This window comes from Daphnia magna, linkage group LG3 (genome assembly GCF_020631705.1).
Source record: "Daphnia magna isolate NIES linkage group LG3, ASM2063170v1.1, whole genome shotgun sequence".
Classification (NCBI taxonomy): Eukaryota; Metazoa; Arthropoda; class Branchiopoda; order Diplostraca; family Daphniidae; genus Daphnia; species Daphnia magna.
In genome coordinates this window covers 6,214,515-6,232,378 of record NC_059184.1, presented here as the reverse complement: position 1 = coordinate 6,232,378, position 17,864 = coordinate 6,214,515, and the positions used below count along the sequence as shown (strand labels likewise).

General features: G+C 39.9%; 3 protein-coding genes across 3 annotated transcripts; 2 read left to right on the top strand and 1 right to left on the bottom strand.

The window, feature by feature from the left end:
* Positions 1 to 959: 959 nt before the first annotated feature.
* Positions 960 to 5,643, top strand: LOC116919636 (the record flags this gene model as incomplete). The annotated part of the gene is made up of 7 exons (XM_032925648.2): positions 960 to 1,381; positions 1,438 to 2,095; positions 2,169 to 2,934; positions 3,008 to 4,561; positions 4,625 to 4,899; positions 4,963 to 5,051; positions 5,130 to 5,643. Coding segments are annotated over 7 exons (3,828 nt in total), but the record flags the coding sequence as incomplete, so codon positions are not given.
* A 145-nt stretch (positions 5,644 to 5,788) lies between these two features.
* LOC116919641 (probable peptidyl-tRNA hydrolase 2) lies at positions 5,789 to 7,117 on the bottom strand. The gene is made up of 5 exons (XM_032925655.2): positions 6,893 to 7,117; positions 6,717 to 6,834; positions 6,488 to 6,639; positions 6,317 to 6,417; positions 5,789 to 6,245 (listed from the first exon to the last, which is right to left on the bottom strand). The coding sequence occupies exons 1-5, from the start codon at positions 6,962 to 6,964 to the stop codon at positions 6,044 to 6,046; spliced, it is 645 nt and encodes a 214-aa protein (XP_032781546.1). The 5' UTR covers positions 6,965 to 7,117; the 3' UTR covers positions 5,789 to 6,043.
* A 3,077-nt stretch (positions 7,118 to 10,194) lies between these two features.
* Positions 10,195 to 17,087, top strand: LOC116919643. The gene is made up of 9 exons (XM_032925657.2): positions 10,195 to 11,334; positions 11,422 to 11,594; positions 11,653 to 12,503; positions 13,610 to 13,658; positions 13,718 to 14,335; positions 14,400 to 15,332; positions 15,392 to 15,668; positions 15,793 to 16,000; positions 16,479 to 17,087. Exons 1-9 carry the CDS (start codon positions 10,287 to 10,289, stop codon positions 16,639 to 16,641), a joined length of 4,320 nt encoding a protein of 1,439 aa, XP_032781548.1. The 5' UTR covers positions 10,195 to 10,286; the 3' UTR covers positions 16,642 to 17,087.
* The last annotated feature ends 777 nt before the right edge of the window (positions 17,088 to 17,864 follow it).

The window sequence follows — 17,864 nt, the reverse complement described above, 5'->3', positions numbered from 1 at the left end:
GACCACCCCCCCCCCCATATCAAACTCCATGTATACGTAACTTGTGTACAACCTAGTCCTGCCTACGTGAAATTCCTGAAAACGTATATCTCTTATTCGTCTCGAAATCGGGCGTATTGTTTTCTTCCATGTCTTTTTTTTTTGCGAAACTTGTTAGAAAGTTTACTACGAAGGGAAATGGCTCCGTGTGTTCTACGGTGTTTGCGTAGTCTGGGAATGGCCTATAATTTCTGGGTATCTATGGACCGAAGCGGCATACTATCGTTATTTTTCTTCTTTTCCTTTTATTTGGCTTTCGAAGGCTATCTTGTTCTGATAACGAGGTAGTAAGTTCTAGGTAGTAAGTTCTGAGTGTTAGGTGCTTTTGACAGGGTAAGAATTTTGCTCTTTTTGCTCTTTAAATCAAAATTGAACATTTGGGGTTCCGGAGAGGAAAATGGAAGGGGTGGGAAGGGGGGGGGGGTGAGAAGATACTGCTTCGCATGGAGGTTTCTGATGAAGAAGCCCGGGGGAATGTCAGACGTGAAACCTCTCGTTTTTTTTTTCCATTTTTTGGTTTTCTCCGACGAAAAAAGAAAAAAAGGGATAGGGGAGAAACAAAAAATAGATAAAATGATATATAGGTGACATTTCCAATGTATCTCGTGCACTCACCTCTACGTGATCAGCGTACAGTCAGTCATTGTCATTTCGAATCTCTATTTCTTTTATCGAATTCCGTTTAATTGCGCCAATTTTTTCATCGCACTTTTCTTAGCTTATATCTAGCGATTTAATTGGACAGATAAGATTGCCATTGGCTGTAATTGCTACGGAAAGATGAATGGAATTTTAAGTAGAGTTTCGTAATTATCAGGAATAAGTTTTTGGACGACTGTAATACGTATATAAAACATATATATTTGTCTCTTAGATTTTCGCCGGAAGTGGGCAATAAATACATTTTTTATGCGGGATAACAGTACGTAGACGCCGAAGTACCGTCGACAACGATGAAAGTACATCGACGTGGTGCTTCGTCGCCTTCGTTACTGCTGGAAGCGTCCGAGCCGCCGACATCTGTCAACGTTAATGACAACTACTATCAGTTTGAACTGGAACCACATCATGTGGAACGCGGTAAGCGCGGACAGAAGATATTCGTCTGTGATCTCTGTCCAGCCCCCGGTGGCGTTTTTAAACGCTCCTTTAGTCTGAAGCGCCATTATTTGCGCTTTCACATTAATTTTGCCTTCCTGAGCCCTCGCGATGTGAACAACTGCGCCATAGCCGTAGCCGGCCAACATCAACGAAGTGGATTTCCGGCATCGGGACCTAACGATAGACTGATTAACCGTCTTAATAATCCGTCTCCATTGTTATTCCGATGTCACCATTGCGGGTAAGAATACTTTCAATTGTAAAACGAATAACTGACTAATCTATCACAAAAACTAGCCGTCTACTAAGGACCAAGAATGACTTGCTCAAACATTTGGAATCGCACGGGGGACCATCGCAGGCCGTAACGGCGGCTCTCGTCAATGGCGATAGGCAGCAGGGAGGCACTAATCGCTGTCCTCGCTGCAGTACGGCATTTTCGCTACGTAAAACTCTTCTGAGACACGTTAAGAAAAATCAATGTCGAGGAGGAAATCAATCCCCACCTGAGCTTCCTGGTCCACCTTCCAAACCGGAATCCGAAACGGGCCTCCAGTCTGGAGAAACAAGTGAAGCTGGAGACGATTTTTTGGCAATAAGTCCAGCAGAGGAGAGTGAAGAAATGGACATGGAAGCATCTTTGAAGCTGGGATGTCCAGCCCCTGTTTTCCGATTCGCTTGCACGCTGTGTTCCAAAATGTTCAATTCATACATCAACATGTGTCGTCATCGCCGAGGAGCTCACGGGCGATATGGCATCTGCTCACCTGGTTGGTTGTTGTCGCGCAAGCTGTCTGGCAAACCAACATTACATCAGTCAACTCTGTCACCTATGATATCGTCTGGAAATCAGATAAATTCTCAAGATTTATTGCTCGTTATTTCCAATGCCAATGAAAACCTCAACCGGTTTCTCGACGGTAAAACAAACCACATCCGTTCTGTCGCCCCTGCAGTAAGTTGATGAACACAAGGCTTTTGTTTGGATCTACTTTTTTTATTAATAACACTCGTTATTATTTGAAAAGGATGACAGATTTGATGTCGAGGCTTCAGACGGTGATCCGCCACCACCTCAACGTTGGTCTTGGGGAGAAACTAACCACAGTGTCAGCGAAGTGCATAAATTGGATGTGCCAATTCAAATGGCATATTTTAATGGGTTGCAGTCGTGGAAATTGCAAGAAATTGTCAAAACTGACGGCAACTCTAGTCAAGCCGGTCCGGAAGGCTTGGACATTTCAAAGGCGTTGAATTTACTCCCTGCAAAAACTAATCCAACAGTAACAGTGGAAACAGCCACTCGGCAGCCGGAATTCAGTGGCGAGTGGATTCGAAGAAAACGTTACATTTGCTCACCGTGCGGGGAAATATTTCACGATTTCCTAGCTCTATTAGACCATCAGCAAAAGGGTCACAACGGCATTTGGTGCACTCATATTCAACTGGATCAGTCAATCGAAGTTGATTTGGCCGGAGAGTTAACTCGACAAATTACGCGTTCCGGCACTGGTGGACTGAATCTTCCCCCAAATACTTATCAATGTACCAAGTGCCATTTCGTCGTCGAGTCAATTCCAGAACTTCACAGTCACATCCTCTTATGTTCAAACCATGTGTCGGCCAGTCCCTCCCGAAAACGTCGTTTAAAAGTGAATCCCAGCTCCAGACGAAGTCATTGGAATCAGCCTGAAACTAAAAATGGGCGAAGTAGAGGGATGCAGAGAACAATTTCTAGCCAAACGAAAAATCCATCGGCTACGCGATCTCTTCGTAATCGCTCACCTAAAGAAGGTTTGAAATACAAAAAAAACAAAAAAAAAAATCTTGAGTTGCTCATAGTTTCGATGAACATTGTTTCCTCTAGATGCTGTAGATAAAGATGCACCTGCCGGAGTATTGCGGAGAAGTACTCGGCGTGTTCTTTCATTTAGTGAACCTCCTCCGACAAAGAAGAAAAAGGGCATTGTCACGAAAAGGCTTCTGCGTCAACGAGTCAGTCTGCAGCAAGTGAATGGATCCGTTACCCCTGTGAGACCCCACAATGACGTGAAAAAAAGGACGACACTAATTGTTGCAAATTCTACTCCGAAATCCTCGACTGATTTACACGAGTGTGACGGATGTCAGAAGAAGTTTCAGTCGCATACATCTGTCCTCAAGCACAAGCATTATTGCCCCAAGAAGCTGATAGAATCCATGGAAGGCCGCACTCAACTTTCGGCACCAGAAAAGAAACAAAGTAGTGTTAGAACAAAAGTCCAAACAAAAAAACTGATCCAGGATTCTGGCAAAGTTAAAAGCAACGTGGGGAGTTCCAGTAATAAGCGAAAATCAGATGTTCTGCCAAGTTCTCCGGTAAACGATTCCAGATCTGCCTCACATGCTCGTACTAACGGTAGTCACCCTACAATTTCCAATGCACAGAAGAAAAAATCAACCAGCTTTCCTTCTCCTGCCATGCCTTCTCAAGTTTTATCTGCTAAATCTCCAATCAAGTCAAAGCTGTTGAAAAAGGATTCCGGATCAAGCAAATCTCATCGGAAGACGACCAAGAACGGATCTGTGAAAGAAGAAAGAGAAACCGAAGAGACTCCAGTGGCGGTAGAAAGAAGGCCTGTTCGTTCAAGTCGGAAGGTGTCGATGGTGTTGGTTATGGAAGATCAAGTAGAGGCCAGTTTCTTAGAAGCATTGTCACCTGAACAAAGAGTTCGAGTGACCGAGCAGAGATGTCCATTTTGCTCTAAGCATTATGTTTATCGCAGTAACTTTAAAAGGCATTTATTAGAAGGTTGCGATGCCATTGATGAGGATGAACTTTCTGCTAACCTGTCTTCGATGATCAACAAGGATGGTAAACAGACCGATGCTATTTCGTCCAGTTCAGAGTTGAAGATGTACAGAAAAGAGAAACGCAATCAATCACTAGAAGATTATAAAACCGTTGGAAATAAATCGCAAAAAAAGGCAGTAGAGCAGAGGAAAAACGATGTTTCTGAAGAAAGAAGTAAGAAGGCAAAAATCGTGGTAAAGAAGAATGATAACGTGTCAAATTCTAAATCTGCCAAGTCGCAAGAGCCCAAAAAATCTACAGAAAATCGCACAGCGAGGGAGGCCGTTACAAAAAGTGAATCAACACGAAAGTCAGCCCGTAAGGCAAAGCAGATTCCTCAAAAACAAGTAGTCCTTAAAAATCAGCAACAAAAAAAAGCGAAATCTTCTGTAACACAAGCAGATTCTAATGAGAAAAAGAAAGTTATGGACATCTCGAAGGACAAGAAGAAAAAAATTGTCAAACCAAGTTCTGATATGCTTGGTTTTCCGAGAAATACCAACAAGAAGACAAATATGAAACCCAGCTCGTCGTTTTCGTTAACGAATAAAAAACTTGTCAAAAGCAATGATGAGGTCTCCAGTCAAGGTAAGAGTATCTGAAAGGTTGACTATTGTTTCATGGCTACTAATCGCAATTTCATTTTGAAAGATGAAGAAGAACTCGCCGTTGCAATCGAGTATCTGCCTGAACCCAATAGTAATGGAATTCGAGAAGGAGATGATCAAAAACAGACATTTCTTACTGAAACAGAATCCAAACAAATTCTTACCAAGGGGGAAAGAGTTGGTTCTGAAGCAACTATTATAGGTAACAAAGGTGTTCGTACGATTGACGATTGTCAAACTTCTAGTACTTCAACTACGGATTGTACTATTCAACGCGACCAGGTCGTGTCAAAAGCAATTACGTCAAATTGTAGCGAGGTAAATAACATTAATCAATGAGGTTTGTTGCTCACATTTCATAAAACTGAATAAAATCTGTAGTCACACGCACTCGACAGGCTTCAACTTGGTCAAGCGCTAGAAAAAGCCATTAAAAGTGGAATTTTCAAATCCTACTCCAGACTAACTAAGTATTAAGATTTGTGCTAAAGATGATTTAATTCCTACAACCTGGAAACTCATTGCTATATTTTCTTTATCCTTCTCAGGTACCCTACACGAATGCGTCGTCTGAAAGATATGGCTCAAGCATACCTACAGTCCACACGCTAGAAACGTGACCCCCTTCTACTTTCCGTTTTGCAATGTGAAACGCTGTTTCTCCGCATTATTAGAGTAGTGATTAGACCCGTAGTGATTCGAACTCACGTTCTCTACCTCACTCAGTAACCGAGTCTAACCAACAAATTCTCTTCGGTTCAAATTCATCAAATTGCATGAACAAAAATCAGATTCCGTGGGTCAAATCAGTTTCAGCTGTCTACCTCGTTCCCTGCCACCACATTTTCTTTTGAAATCCAATTTAGAGATGGAACGTTTTTGTTATGTGCATGTAAATAATTTACGTTTAATTCTTTCTTTTTTGTCTGGATTTGGTCTCTACCGAGACATCTAGAAGGCGACGAATGTTTTCATTTCAATCGTGATCTCTTTGCTGATCGGGCTAAAGAATTAAAATAGCTCTCGGCAACAGTGATACGCAAATACAATTAAAATTTTCTACTTTGTTGCCCTTTTTTTTTTTCTCGTCGCGGCAACTCACTGACCACAATCTTTAATCTGCGTTTGGGAACAAACTTCACAGGTTTCCTAAAATAATGCTGGATTTGGATTCCATTCAATTTAAATGAGAGAACCAGTAATGTTGTATATTTGACGAATTTTGTTACTCTTGTATTGAAAAATAAGATCTTAATAATTATATGGGCTCTTGTTGAGTTTATCAGATGACGTCAATTGATGAACTTTCCCAATTACCCGAAAAAACATTAGAAATGGTACTGCTTTTACGGATTAAAGGAGGAAGACTTATGAAACGAAACTTCATTGATTTCACGACTAAATCAAAGCGAGAGAGCCGGTTGGAAAATTATTTAGAATCGAATAGGTGTTTTAATGCTTGCTATAGCAGCTTTAATTTTCCAGTAATTAGGTTAACATCAGATTCTTTCCCAAATATTGACAACACAGTATTTGAGCCTGGTGCAACTTGTGTGTGACCTGCATCACTCACCAAGTAGTGACATAAACCAACTTCTTTTGCTTGCCTCAATAGATCAAGGAGATGCTCCTTGCTTTCACCTTTCAGAGCAATTTTTCTTTCTCTATATATAATAGAAACACATATCTTTTGAGCAGATGCTGATACATCTGACAATTAAAAAATTGATGTTACCCATCATAATCTTCCCAGCAAGTCAATGCCCCACATTCCTTATTCTCTTCCATTTCCTTGTCAATCAGCTCACGGTGTAACCCTAATGCAGCATGTGCCACCTTTAACAAACAGAAAAGATGCTCTATAACAATAATGCTTGGAATCTTTAAAATTGTGTATAAGAATTACTTGTGCTGCTATTTTTCCTACTCCCATCCCTAAACTCATATTGACAACAAAGACCATTTTGTACGGGCCATCATAGCCTTCAGGCACCACATCATCTTCCTCATCTTCTTCACAATTCTCATCACTATTCATGTTTTCCTGGGATGGCAAGTCTATTATGAGAATTTTAATTTACTTGATATGGAGAACTACTAATATTCACTATTAAGCCACTGAAGGCAGCCAATACCTGAAAGATTTGCAATTTCATCAGCAGTGAGGGGAAGCTCAGGCAATGTTCCATCTGGGTTATCAAAAATCCATGCAGCTGCTATTTCAGCTGAGCTATTTCCTGTGTTGAGTAATGCCTAAAAAATGATAAGTCCTACTCTGAATACAATAGTATACAATGGGAAATATAGCTACCCTTTCTGCAACATTCCTGGAAATTCCCATTGACAGGAGAACACTAACAAAATCTTCGTTAGGTTTCCACATCTTAAAAACTACTGTGGTTGTAGATTACTACGGAAATTTTCAATAGGAAATAGCAATAGCCTTTAACTGAAAAAAAAATGGGTACACCTTTGTCGAATGTATAATCGGTATAATGTATGCGAAGGAGTGAAAGGACACTTAACAAGCAGACGGCGATACATCGCAAAATTTGACTCCTCCCATTCCACTTTAACGCCATCCACGATTCCACGTGCGTCGTGCGATTTGCAACAGGAAAGTGAAACGTTAACTTAAGTTTAAGGGTTAAGGAGGATCGAGTAGAAGGTGAATGTGAATCAAATTCAGAATGCAAAAAATTATATTTAAATACGAAGTAAGACATGCTTTCTATGGTTCAGACGTTCTTAAAGCTAAAAATAACATTCTAATTCAAATACCTGTTCGGATTTGTGAAATTTACGACTCCATGCAACGTCACGTTCCTTCACGTAAAAGCATGTTCTATACACTTTAAGTTGTTGAATAATTCAATAGTTGACGGTTTAATCGTGAATCGAAACCGTGGAAAAGAACGGCGATAAAATTAAACAGTGGCAAAAATCTTTCTGTAGTTGAATTACTCAATTTTTAAGCCAACGAAAATAAAAAAAAAAAAATTCTCCTCGTATAAATATGTTGGTGTTCGGGGAATAAACTGTGTCTTTTCCATATAGAACAGAAAAATTAACGAGTTTTATTCAGCTGAGCGTGATTGCACAGAAAGCCATGACCTGGAAGCTGTAACATCGTCATATTTACTTGCATATTGAAAAGTGTCAAAGAAGATTGAATCCTTCCAAGCTGCACATTGCCTTTCCGTTATTCTAACTGCAACACCAGGCAGTATTCATCATCACAATATTCCAACAATTATCCCCAGAATGTTTCGAAAAACTACTTTTTGGCGCCCTTAGTTTTAAAAAAGCGGACGACATATGGACAGAGCAGACGAAAATAAAAGATAAATAAGTTTCTAAGTTGTTGATGAACAATTTTCCCTCGATTATCCGAGTAAATTAATTGAAACTACATCCGTGACATTCATATCGTCGGCATGAGGAAAAGATATGTGGTCACTCGCCTTGAAGAGATAGCTTTCACGGCTTGTTATCGTGAGATTCTCAGTAATTTACTACTTTGTTCCGAACATCGGCCTGAAGACAGCCGTGGCATGAATTCGTATTCATCCCTGATTTCCCTTAATCCTTTTTGACCAGCTCAAACGTTCGATGCTTTGTCAGAAGTCGTCTTAATCATCATCTTGTTGGAATAATGAATGATGAGATAAGGAAAAGACTGGTCTGTGAATTCAACAGAAACTTTTACGATACTGACCAGAAATCAGACATTTGGGTGTTTTTAGACTGTGTTCTGGACAATAGCTTTATCGAACTTGATACTCATGTAGTTTTCCCAAAAACCGAGCCAAATGAAAAGTTTGTTCAGACTATTTGTAGTCATTCTCCAAATATTGAAAAACTTAAATTAAACTTCGAAATGGTGGCAAAATCAACATCAATAGAGAAATTGAACCCTATTGTGATATCCTTGAACACTTTGTCCAATTTGACAGCTCTTTCACTTTATTATCTCAACAAGCATCACAGGACATTATTAAACTGTATAGGAATGTCCTGCCCACGACTCCGTCATCTTTGCATTACCGGTTTTCGCTTTCTGAAAAAGATATTCTTGCGTTAATGTTCGGAGAAACAATATGTAGTTTTGCTGATAAAGGGACCATCCTCGAAGAAGAAAATTACGTAAACATAAAAATATCACCTGCTTATCTTACTCCTTTTTGCTCCACCCTTCAACACTTACAGTTAGAAGATATTGAAGAAAAGAAAAATTTCAAAAAAGCCGTGAATTCTCCAGACTTTCCCCATCTTCCGTTGCCCTTCTCTTACGTAACTTTCCGGATTTGCAAAGAATAGATTATTTCAGTTCATCGGTCAGCTCTGCTGTGAAACTTCTCTACCAAATTCCAACAGAAAATGAGGTCAGTGCAAGTAACCACGGACAGATTATATACGATGACGGTGATGGAACTAATTCTCGTACTCGTCTCCCATGGGAAATTGATGTGCCATTTTCTGGTAACTTGGTTCTGCTTTAACTTCTTTATGTGTTGACATTTTAAAAACGAAAATTACCTATTGCCCTTTTATGTATAATTTTTGTAGGCCCCATTGCCTTGACTAGCATTGACTTTGTCAATATTTGTGACCAAATGATGATGAAAGCTATTGGCCGCATGTGCCCTAATTTAATGGAAGTTACTTTCTCTCAGCTGTTGCACACTTGTCCTGTAACACCTGATCAGCTTCGTTCAATTTTAGTTACGGATTTCCCTAAGGTAACGTTAAAGTCTATCTGTAACCTCTAGGTGGAACCAGAATCAGTCTGTTTTGCAGGTCCAACTTGTAACTTTCATCCAAGTGTCAACGGATTACCGCAAAGCGATTCTTACAGCCATTGCCTCCCAGTTGAAACAGCTTACCTTTGTTTCTTGCGACCGCATTGATATTACAGATCTCCTTGCATGCAAAGAGTTGGAGGTCCTTCGAATTTTCTTGGCTTCATCGCTGGGATTGCCAACCGAAAATCCAGAGGAAAGATATTCGCCTCCTGAAGCTTTCCTTCCTAAACTCAACCGTCTGGAAAGCGACATTTGCCTTGATGCGCGATATTCGCACTTGTTTGAAGAAAAAAGTTCGTTATTACATATGGACCTCGAATGCTGCCATATTGGTACCAAAGCGTCTAGCATTGCGAACTGGTGCGATATGGCAAAGTACTGGCAACGCATTCATACCTTACGCATTCGCCAATGTACTGGCCTAACGATGGCTGGAACCAAGATACTCTCTCTTCAACTGCCGAAACTGAAAGAGCTGGGCCTCCCTAGTGGAATGCTGAATTCGAAAGAAGAAAGAGAGAATTCTTATGATCTGATGGATTATTTCAACAAAGGCTCTCTTGAGAAAGCCATGACCTGGAAGCTGTAACATCGTCATATTTACTTGCATATTGAAAAGTGTCAAAGAAGATTGAATCCTTCCAAGCTGCACATTGCCTTTCCGTTATTCTAACTGCAACACCAGGCAGTATTCATCATCACAATATTCCAACAATTATCCCCAGAATTGTTTCGAAAAACTACTTTTTGGCGCCCTTAGTTTTAAAAAAGCAGACGACATATGGACAGAGCAGACGAAAATAAAAGATAAATAAGTTTCTAAGTTGTTGATGAAAAATTTTCCCTCGATTATCCGAGTAAATTAATTGAAACTACATCCGTGACATTCATATCGTCGGCATGAGGAAAAGATATGTGGTCACTCGCCTTGAAGAGATAGCTTTCACGGCTTGTTATCGTGAGATTCTCAGTAATTTACTACTTTGTTCCGAACATCGGCCTGAAGACAGCCGTGGCATGAATTCGTATTCATCCCTGATTTCCCTTAATCCTTTTTTGACCAGCTCAAACGTTCGATGCTTTGTCAGAAGTCGTCTTAATCATCATCTTGTTGGAATAATGAATGATGAGATAAGGAAAAGACTGGTCTGTGAATTCAACAGAAACTTTTACGATACTGACCAGAAATCAGACATTTGGGTGTTTTTAGACTGTGTTCTGGACAATAGCTTTATCGAACTTGATACTCATGTAGTTTTCCCAAAAACCGAGCCAAATGAAAAGTTTGTTCAGACTATTTGTAGTCATTCTCCAAATATTGAAAAACTTAAATTAAACTTCGAAATGGTGGCAAAATCAACATCAATAGAGAAATTGAACCCTATTGTGATATCCTTGAACACTTTGTCCAATTTGACAGCTCTTTCACTTTATTATCTCAACAAGCATCACAGGACATTATTAAACTGTATAGGAATGTCCTGCCCACGACTCCGTCATCTTTGCATTACCGGTTTTCGCTTTCTGAAAAAAGATATTCTTGCATTAATGTTCGGAGAAACAATATGTAGTTTTGCTGATAAAGGGACCATCCTCGAAGAAGAAAATTACGTAAACATAAAAATATCACCTGCTTATCTTACTCCTTTTTGCTCCACCCTTCAACACTTACAGTTAGAAGATATTGAAGAAAAGAAAAAATTTCAAAAAAGCCGTGAATTCTCCAGACTTTCCCCATCTTCCGTTGCCCTTCTCTTACGTAACTTTCCGGATTTGCAAAGAATAGATTATTTCAGTTCATCGGTCAGCTCTGCTGTGAAACTTCTCTACCAAATTCCAACAGAAAATGAGGTCAGTGCAAGTAACCACGGACAGATTATATACGATGACGGTGATGGAACTAATTCTCGTACTCGTCTCCCATGGGAAATTGATGTGCCATTTTCTGGTAACTTGGTTCTGCTTTAACTTCTTTATGTGTTGACATTTTAAAAACGAAAATTACCTATTGCCCTTTTATGTATAATTTTTGTAGGCCCCATTGCCTTGACTAGCATTGACTTTGTCAATATTTGTGACCAAATGATGATGAAAGCTATTGGCCGCATGTGCCCTAATTTAATGGAAGTTACTTTCTCTCAGCTGTTGCACACTTGTCCTGTAACACCTGATCAGCTTCGTTCAATTTTAGTTACGGATTTCCCTAAGGTAACGTTAAAGTCTATCTGTAACCTCTAGGTGGAACCAGAATCAGTCTGTTTTGCAGGTCCAACTTGTAACTTTCATCCAAGTGTCAACGGATTACCGCAAAGCGATTCTTACAGCCATTGCCTCCCAGTTGAAACAGCTTACCTTTGTTTCTTGCGACCGCATTGATATTACAGATCTCCTTGCATGCAAAGAGTTGGAGGTCCTTCGAATTTTCTTGGCTTCATCGCTGGGATTGCCAACCGAAAATCCAGAGGAAAGATATTCGCCTCCTGAAGCTTTCCTTCCTAAACTCAACCGTCTGGAAAGCGACATTTGCCTTGATGCGCGATATTCGCACTTGTTTGAAGAAAAAAGTTCGTTATTACATATGGACCTCGAATGCTGCCATATTGGTACCAAAGCGTCTAGCATTGCGAACTGGTGCGATATGGCAAAGTACTGGCAACGCATTCATACCTTACGCATTCGCCAATGTACTGGCCTAACGATGGCTGGAACCAAGATACTCTCTCTTCAACTGCCGAAACTGAAAGAGCTGGGCCTCCCTAGTGGAATGCTGAATTCGAAAGAAGAAAGAGAGAATTCTTATGATCTGATGGATTATTTCAACAAAGGCTCTCTTAAGATACGTCTCAAGTTTGAACGCAGCCAGTCCTCCACCCTTTGCCCATATCAGGCACAGAATTTTCCTTACGAAACCTCTGACGAAGAATTGAGCAGCGGAGATTCAGAAGAATCGAGCCATGATAATGGAGCGAGTAACGGATTAGGCTTCGGTGACGAAAGGGAAGCCCATGGCGGTTGGATGGAAGATATTGACGTATTCCATGAAGATATTGATGATTTTTTTGATGATTATGATGATGAAGATGTAGACGGTGGTTCGTTCGACGATGAGGACGTTTGGTAAAAATATTTTGCAATAACTTCTTTGGTTATCTTGTCGATATGCCGATACTGTGTTCAATAAATGTTAAACCAGACCGTTACAAAATAACTGTTGCGTAAATTTCAATACAAACAAAAATGTATGTACGTAAGACACAAGTCTATGTTATAAGGTAGTTTAATGGTTCAAACAATTTTTATTCGCAACGTTTGCATGCTTGATTTAATTGCTATTTAAATTGCATGATTTGATTTGGTGATTGTGAGGTTGTTTACCGTTTTCACCGTTTCCGCATACCGTATCAATTCAAGAGACAAGCACTTACATTTCAGTTTCAGTCCGCCAGATGTCTTTCTACACCATTCTCTTTTGTGCTGTGAAGGGAAAACTCCATTATTTCAGGCTGATCGTTCCGCTGTGATTGTGCGTCGTCCACCTGATTGACCTATACTTAAGGCGTTTTTTTAGTTATTTTTGGTTATAGATTTATTAAGTACGAAAAACACCTTCAATTCCAATAGGAAGATATAAACTACAGTTGTGGTTTGCCGAATACGAAAATAGCTAAACGTTTGGCGATTAAGAGTTTCCATTAGTGTTAGAAAGGAGGAGTAGAACTAAATTGTTCCTTGAAAAAAAAATTATTTTAAAATGGGAGATGGGAAACCAAATACCCCACAGCAACAAGCCAACCCACAACAAACTAATCAAGCAGGATGGCAACAGCCATATGCAGGCTATTACAATTATGGAGCCATACCTGGCCAATCCTACCCGTAAGTAGTATTTTAGGGAATTTTCAAACAAATACCTGTTTTAATGTTTTGTACCCTAATTTTATAGAGGGTGTTGTAGAAAAGTGTGATTTATAACTAGGAGTCCAATGTGTTATAATGAATGGCTTTTTAAACTAAACGATTCATTTCTACATGATTGCAGATGTAATGTGACTTAGATTTGTGTATACCTAAATGCATGTAGTATGTGCTTAATATGTACATACTACATGCATTTAGGTAAATAATATAATAAATCCATTAATATTGGCTTTAAACAGTTGAATAACAAAAGAATATGAAGATAGCTTTAATATTCATGATGCTCATTAAATTGTGTCTTGCAGGCAGTTCCCTTACCAGGTTCCACACGGACAAATGACATACTATCCATACGTGAGTTAATTTAAAAAAAATAATTTATCATCAATACTTTAGTGCAATCTGTTTTTTAGGCGTATGGGTATGCAACTCCCATGCAAGGCCAGTGGATGGGACAAGGCACTTGGAATGGAAATGGTTACCAAATGCCTCCTGTTACTTCTACTGCAGGAAATGCTTCTGTTCCTCCACCCTTGCCAAGCCTTCCACCACCTCTACCCCCTCCTCCTCCCCCTCCTGCAGTTACAGCTTCATATGAGCCACCCCCTCCAGGTTCTATTAAATTCACAATTCCCTCTAAGGGCAATAAATTGCAGAAGCCAAAGCAAGAAAATAAGTCACCAGGAAGTGCAGGAACCATACAGGTTCCACAATACCCTACTAACCCACAAGTGGCTGCTAGTGGTCAGCAGGATAATCGTAGTAAGTCTCCGGAGCGAGTCCTTGCGCAATCTAAAATTTCGAGCAAGTCTCCGGAGCGAGTCCTTGCGCAATCTAAAATTTCGCGAATGGTGGACGACTGGCCTCCTAATCTCCGTCATTACATTGAACGCTGTTATACCAAATGTAAATCGTGTGTTGACCAAGATTTGGTTGAATTGATTCTTAAGGGAAAAATCTCTTCAGCTCAAAGAGACGGAATAGTCTTTACTAAAGATTGGGATAACGAGCCCCTCCCAAATTTGTCAAGGGTAAGCTGAATTAGTTTGTCACAGGAAAAAAATTGATTTAACCAATCGTCTTTTTCATTTTTAGGTAGAAATAAACGTGCCAACAAGCGGAGTTGCCTCTGGCATGAAGGCAGGGACATCGGGATTTAGTGTGACTCCCACAAAAGCTGGAGTTACTGTTGGAGGCTCGCCAGCTGGAGGGGCTTCTGGATTCAGGATGATCCCAAATTCTGGACAGAATGTCTCTCCTTTTAAAGCTACACCCAGTGGCGTAGAAATTTCGGCCGTCAAATCAGTTACAAGTGTTGCTCCATCTTTAAAAAATGGAAAACCAACCAATTTGAGCAATAGCTCCTATAAGACAGGGGCTTCCATTCTAGGAATATCTGCGTTGAAGGCATCAGCTGGCAATAAACAAAATCAAATCTCATTTCAGCTGAAAGGACAACGGAAAGCACTTTACGGTGCTGCCCTGAGAAAATCCTCATCGTCGTCATCGTCATCATCTTCTTCTCGATCACGATCTCGATCTCCAATTCGTTCACCGGCTAGTAGAAGACGTTCGAGCAGTCGTTCCACATCGCGGTCTCGAAGCCGTTCCCCCTCCCATTCACGATCGTCTCCCTTTAGTCGCTCATCACCAACCCCATTCAAAAAGCTCACAAAATCCCAACAAAAGAAACAGAAGAGAAAAAACCAAAAAAAGTTAGTGGGTGCTACAGGGAAAGTAGGTGCAGTTTTGGGGTCTGGGAACCGAACCGTCTTGGGAGCCAATTGGAGTTCTCCAGACAAACTGCGTAAGCGTCAGGCTCGCTTTCACGTCCCCAAGAATATAAGGCTTTCGACGTTGGCGGATAGCAGTCTGTACAGGGAAGACGTCACTGGGGAAGAAGATTGGTCAAATTTACTTATTGTTGGTACGTGTTGCGAAGTTGAGAAGCCATTTTTTAGGTTGACTGCTGCTCCTGATCCGTCGACTGTTAGACCCGTACATATTCTGAAAAAAGCGCTTTATAAAGTTAGTGCTGATTTGTGGTCATATTCAACTTATGTTGTTAACGTATTCGTTTTGTACAGGTTAAAACATCTTGGATAGCTAACCCCGATTATCGGTCCTGCTGTGACCAAATGAAATCAATAAGACAGGATTTGACAGTGCAGGGTATCCGGGATTCTTTCACGGTTGAAGTCTATGAAACACATGCTCGGTTAGCTCTAGAGGCAGCAGACCACGAAGAATTCAATCAGTGTCAAACGCAGTTGAAGGCTCTCCATCATGAACTAGGCGGGAAGAACCTCCAAGAGTTTATTGCCTACAGGATCCTGTATTACATTTTCACGAAGAGTACCATGGGTTCGTAGTTCTTTTTCTCGTAAACAAAAGTGTTTTTGTTTTGTTTTGTTTTGTTTTGTTTTGTTTTTATTTCTTTTAATTCGTGGGGCTAATTAGTATTTACAAACTTGTTGTTTATATGCAGATTTAAATACCACTATGGCTAGCCTGACTCCTACAGAAAAATCCGACGAATGTGTTGCACACGCCTTAGAGGTACGTTCATCCTGGGCGTTGGCAAATTTTCGACGTTTTTTCCGACTGTATAATCACGCTCCACGAATGTCGTCCCATTTAATAAGCTGGTTTGCAGACAGGGAGAGAAAACTTGCATTAAAGACACTCATCAAGGCGTACGTATTCCGGCTTTTTTTTTATTATTAATTTATTTATTTGATTAATTTGTAAGACATTTCCAAAGTGCCTTATCTGACAGGGGATTCAGGCACAAGTTTTATTTGCTTATTCTTCATTCTTTGTTGTTTCTTACTTTAAAAAATTGTTTTTAGCTACTTTTATCCTTGCCATTAAAAGTTTTAAGTTGATAAACGTAACTTGTTATTTTACAGGATTTCAACGAACGGGTTTTGTACGATATCGTGTTATTTCTGGAAAGAGTGGTCAAAATTCTTGGACATGCATTCGTTTACCAGAAAAATTATTAGAACTAGACGTCTTTTCTGCATTTCTTTTCTCTTCACAAGTTTCTGTAGTTTAATTTTTGCATTTTCCAGTCGATCGCATCAGTCCAAGATTTTGATCCTCGTGTTTTGTCCTATTACTTTTTCTTGTACTGAAATGAAATAATAGTTCTTACACTTATACCGTTAGTTATCGTCCAAATATTCCGGTGGAGTTGGTGACGACGCAACTTGGATTTCCGACTCTGGACGCTTGGTACGACTTTTCAAAGGAGCTGCCTATCGTCTATTCTGATGATAGCAAAGCTCAAATTGATTGCAAAGCTAGCACTGTTAATTTGACTGCCTGGTGAAATGAAACGATTATTTAGTGCTTCCACTCACGTCAGCTCTTTTGATCTGAGCAAGCCTTGTTGAAAGCAAGCTACAATTTACTTCCTTAATAACCAGCCGAAATCCTCGGAAGCAATTAAGACATTTTCGGATACAAATGAGACGTTAACACTTTCAATGTCTCAAAGCTAGTTCATTTTCATCTTTGGAATTGAAATGATGTTGTCAGGAAGTCTGGGCTATAAATTTCAAATATCCTTTCATCCGAAGGCTTTCACGATTTTCCTGTCACATATTTACATATGATCACCTCATGATTCTATTCGAAACGAATAGCTTGCATCTATTTAAATTCGATCGTTCATGCCCTTAAATGTGATACTCGGGAGTGTCCAAATTTCATTTTCATCTTTGTTGTCTAGGCTAATTCGTTTTGCTTAATACACTTTTCATGTGTTACTCCCTACATACACAGTTTTTCATTAGTCCTACAGTAAAGCGAGCGTTTGGGTGTAATCCTATTTCAATTTGAAATAGATCTAAAAAAGATCCGATAGGGATTCTGCAATAAATTGTGAGGTACTTTTAGTTACGTTTTCACATGGTCAAAATAACTGGAAGCATCAACACAGAAATGAAGTTCAAGTGGCTTCTGTGTTGGCATTATTTACCTTATTTGATGTGTGCACAATTTTTTGTAAATTGCTAAAACTTCCCAGGAATTAGATTTCGAGGAGTTACATAACAAGTGCAAAAAGATTGAACAAAATGCGAAAGAGCAACAACAGCCAGCAGCAGCATCGCGCCGTAGTGAGCTGAAACAAGATAATACACACATTTAAATTTCTTAATTCACCTGAATGCTACGCAAGTACACACAAATGCATTACAATTGATTGATGATATTAAGATTGATCCCAGCTTCAATTTTTACGATTCGATTTTTTAAATAGTTCAATAAAACGTCAAATTATCCATAACTGAAAGGCTGGAAAACACGATGTGAAATGCAACTGATGACAGATATTGTTCTGCTGTTGCCCTGTCCAAGTTACTCACTAATACACTGAATCGAAACACATGTGTCTTTTCATTTTATATGACGCCAAAGTCACCTTGTTTTGATTCATTAGCCCTGTGGTTACGACACGCACCTGGCAGGCAGTGACGTAACAGCCAATATTCGTACCCGCCCCCACCTTTTGGCTTGGCGCTTTTGTTGTCGTGAGACGCGTTGGAGGGA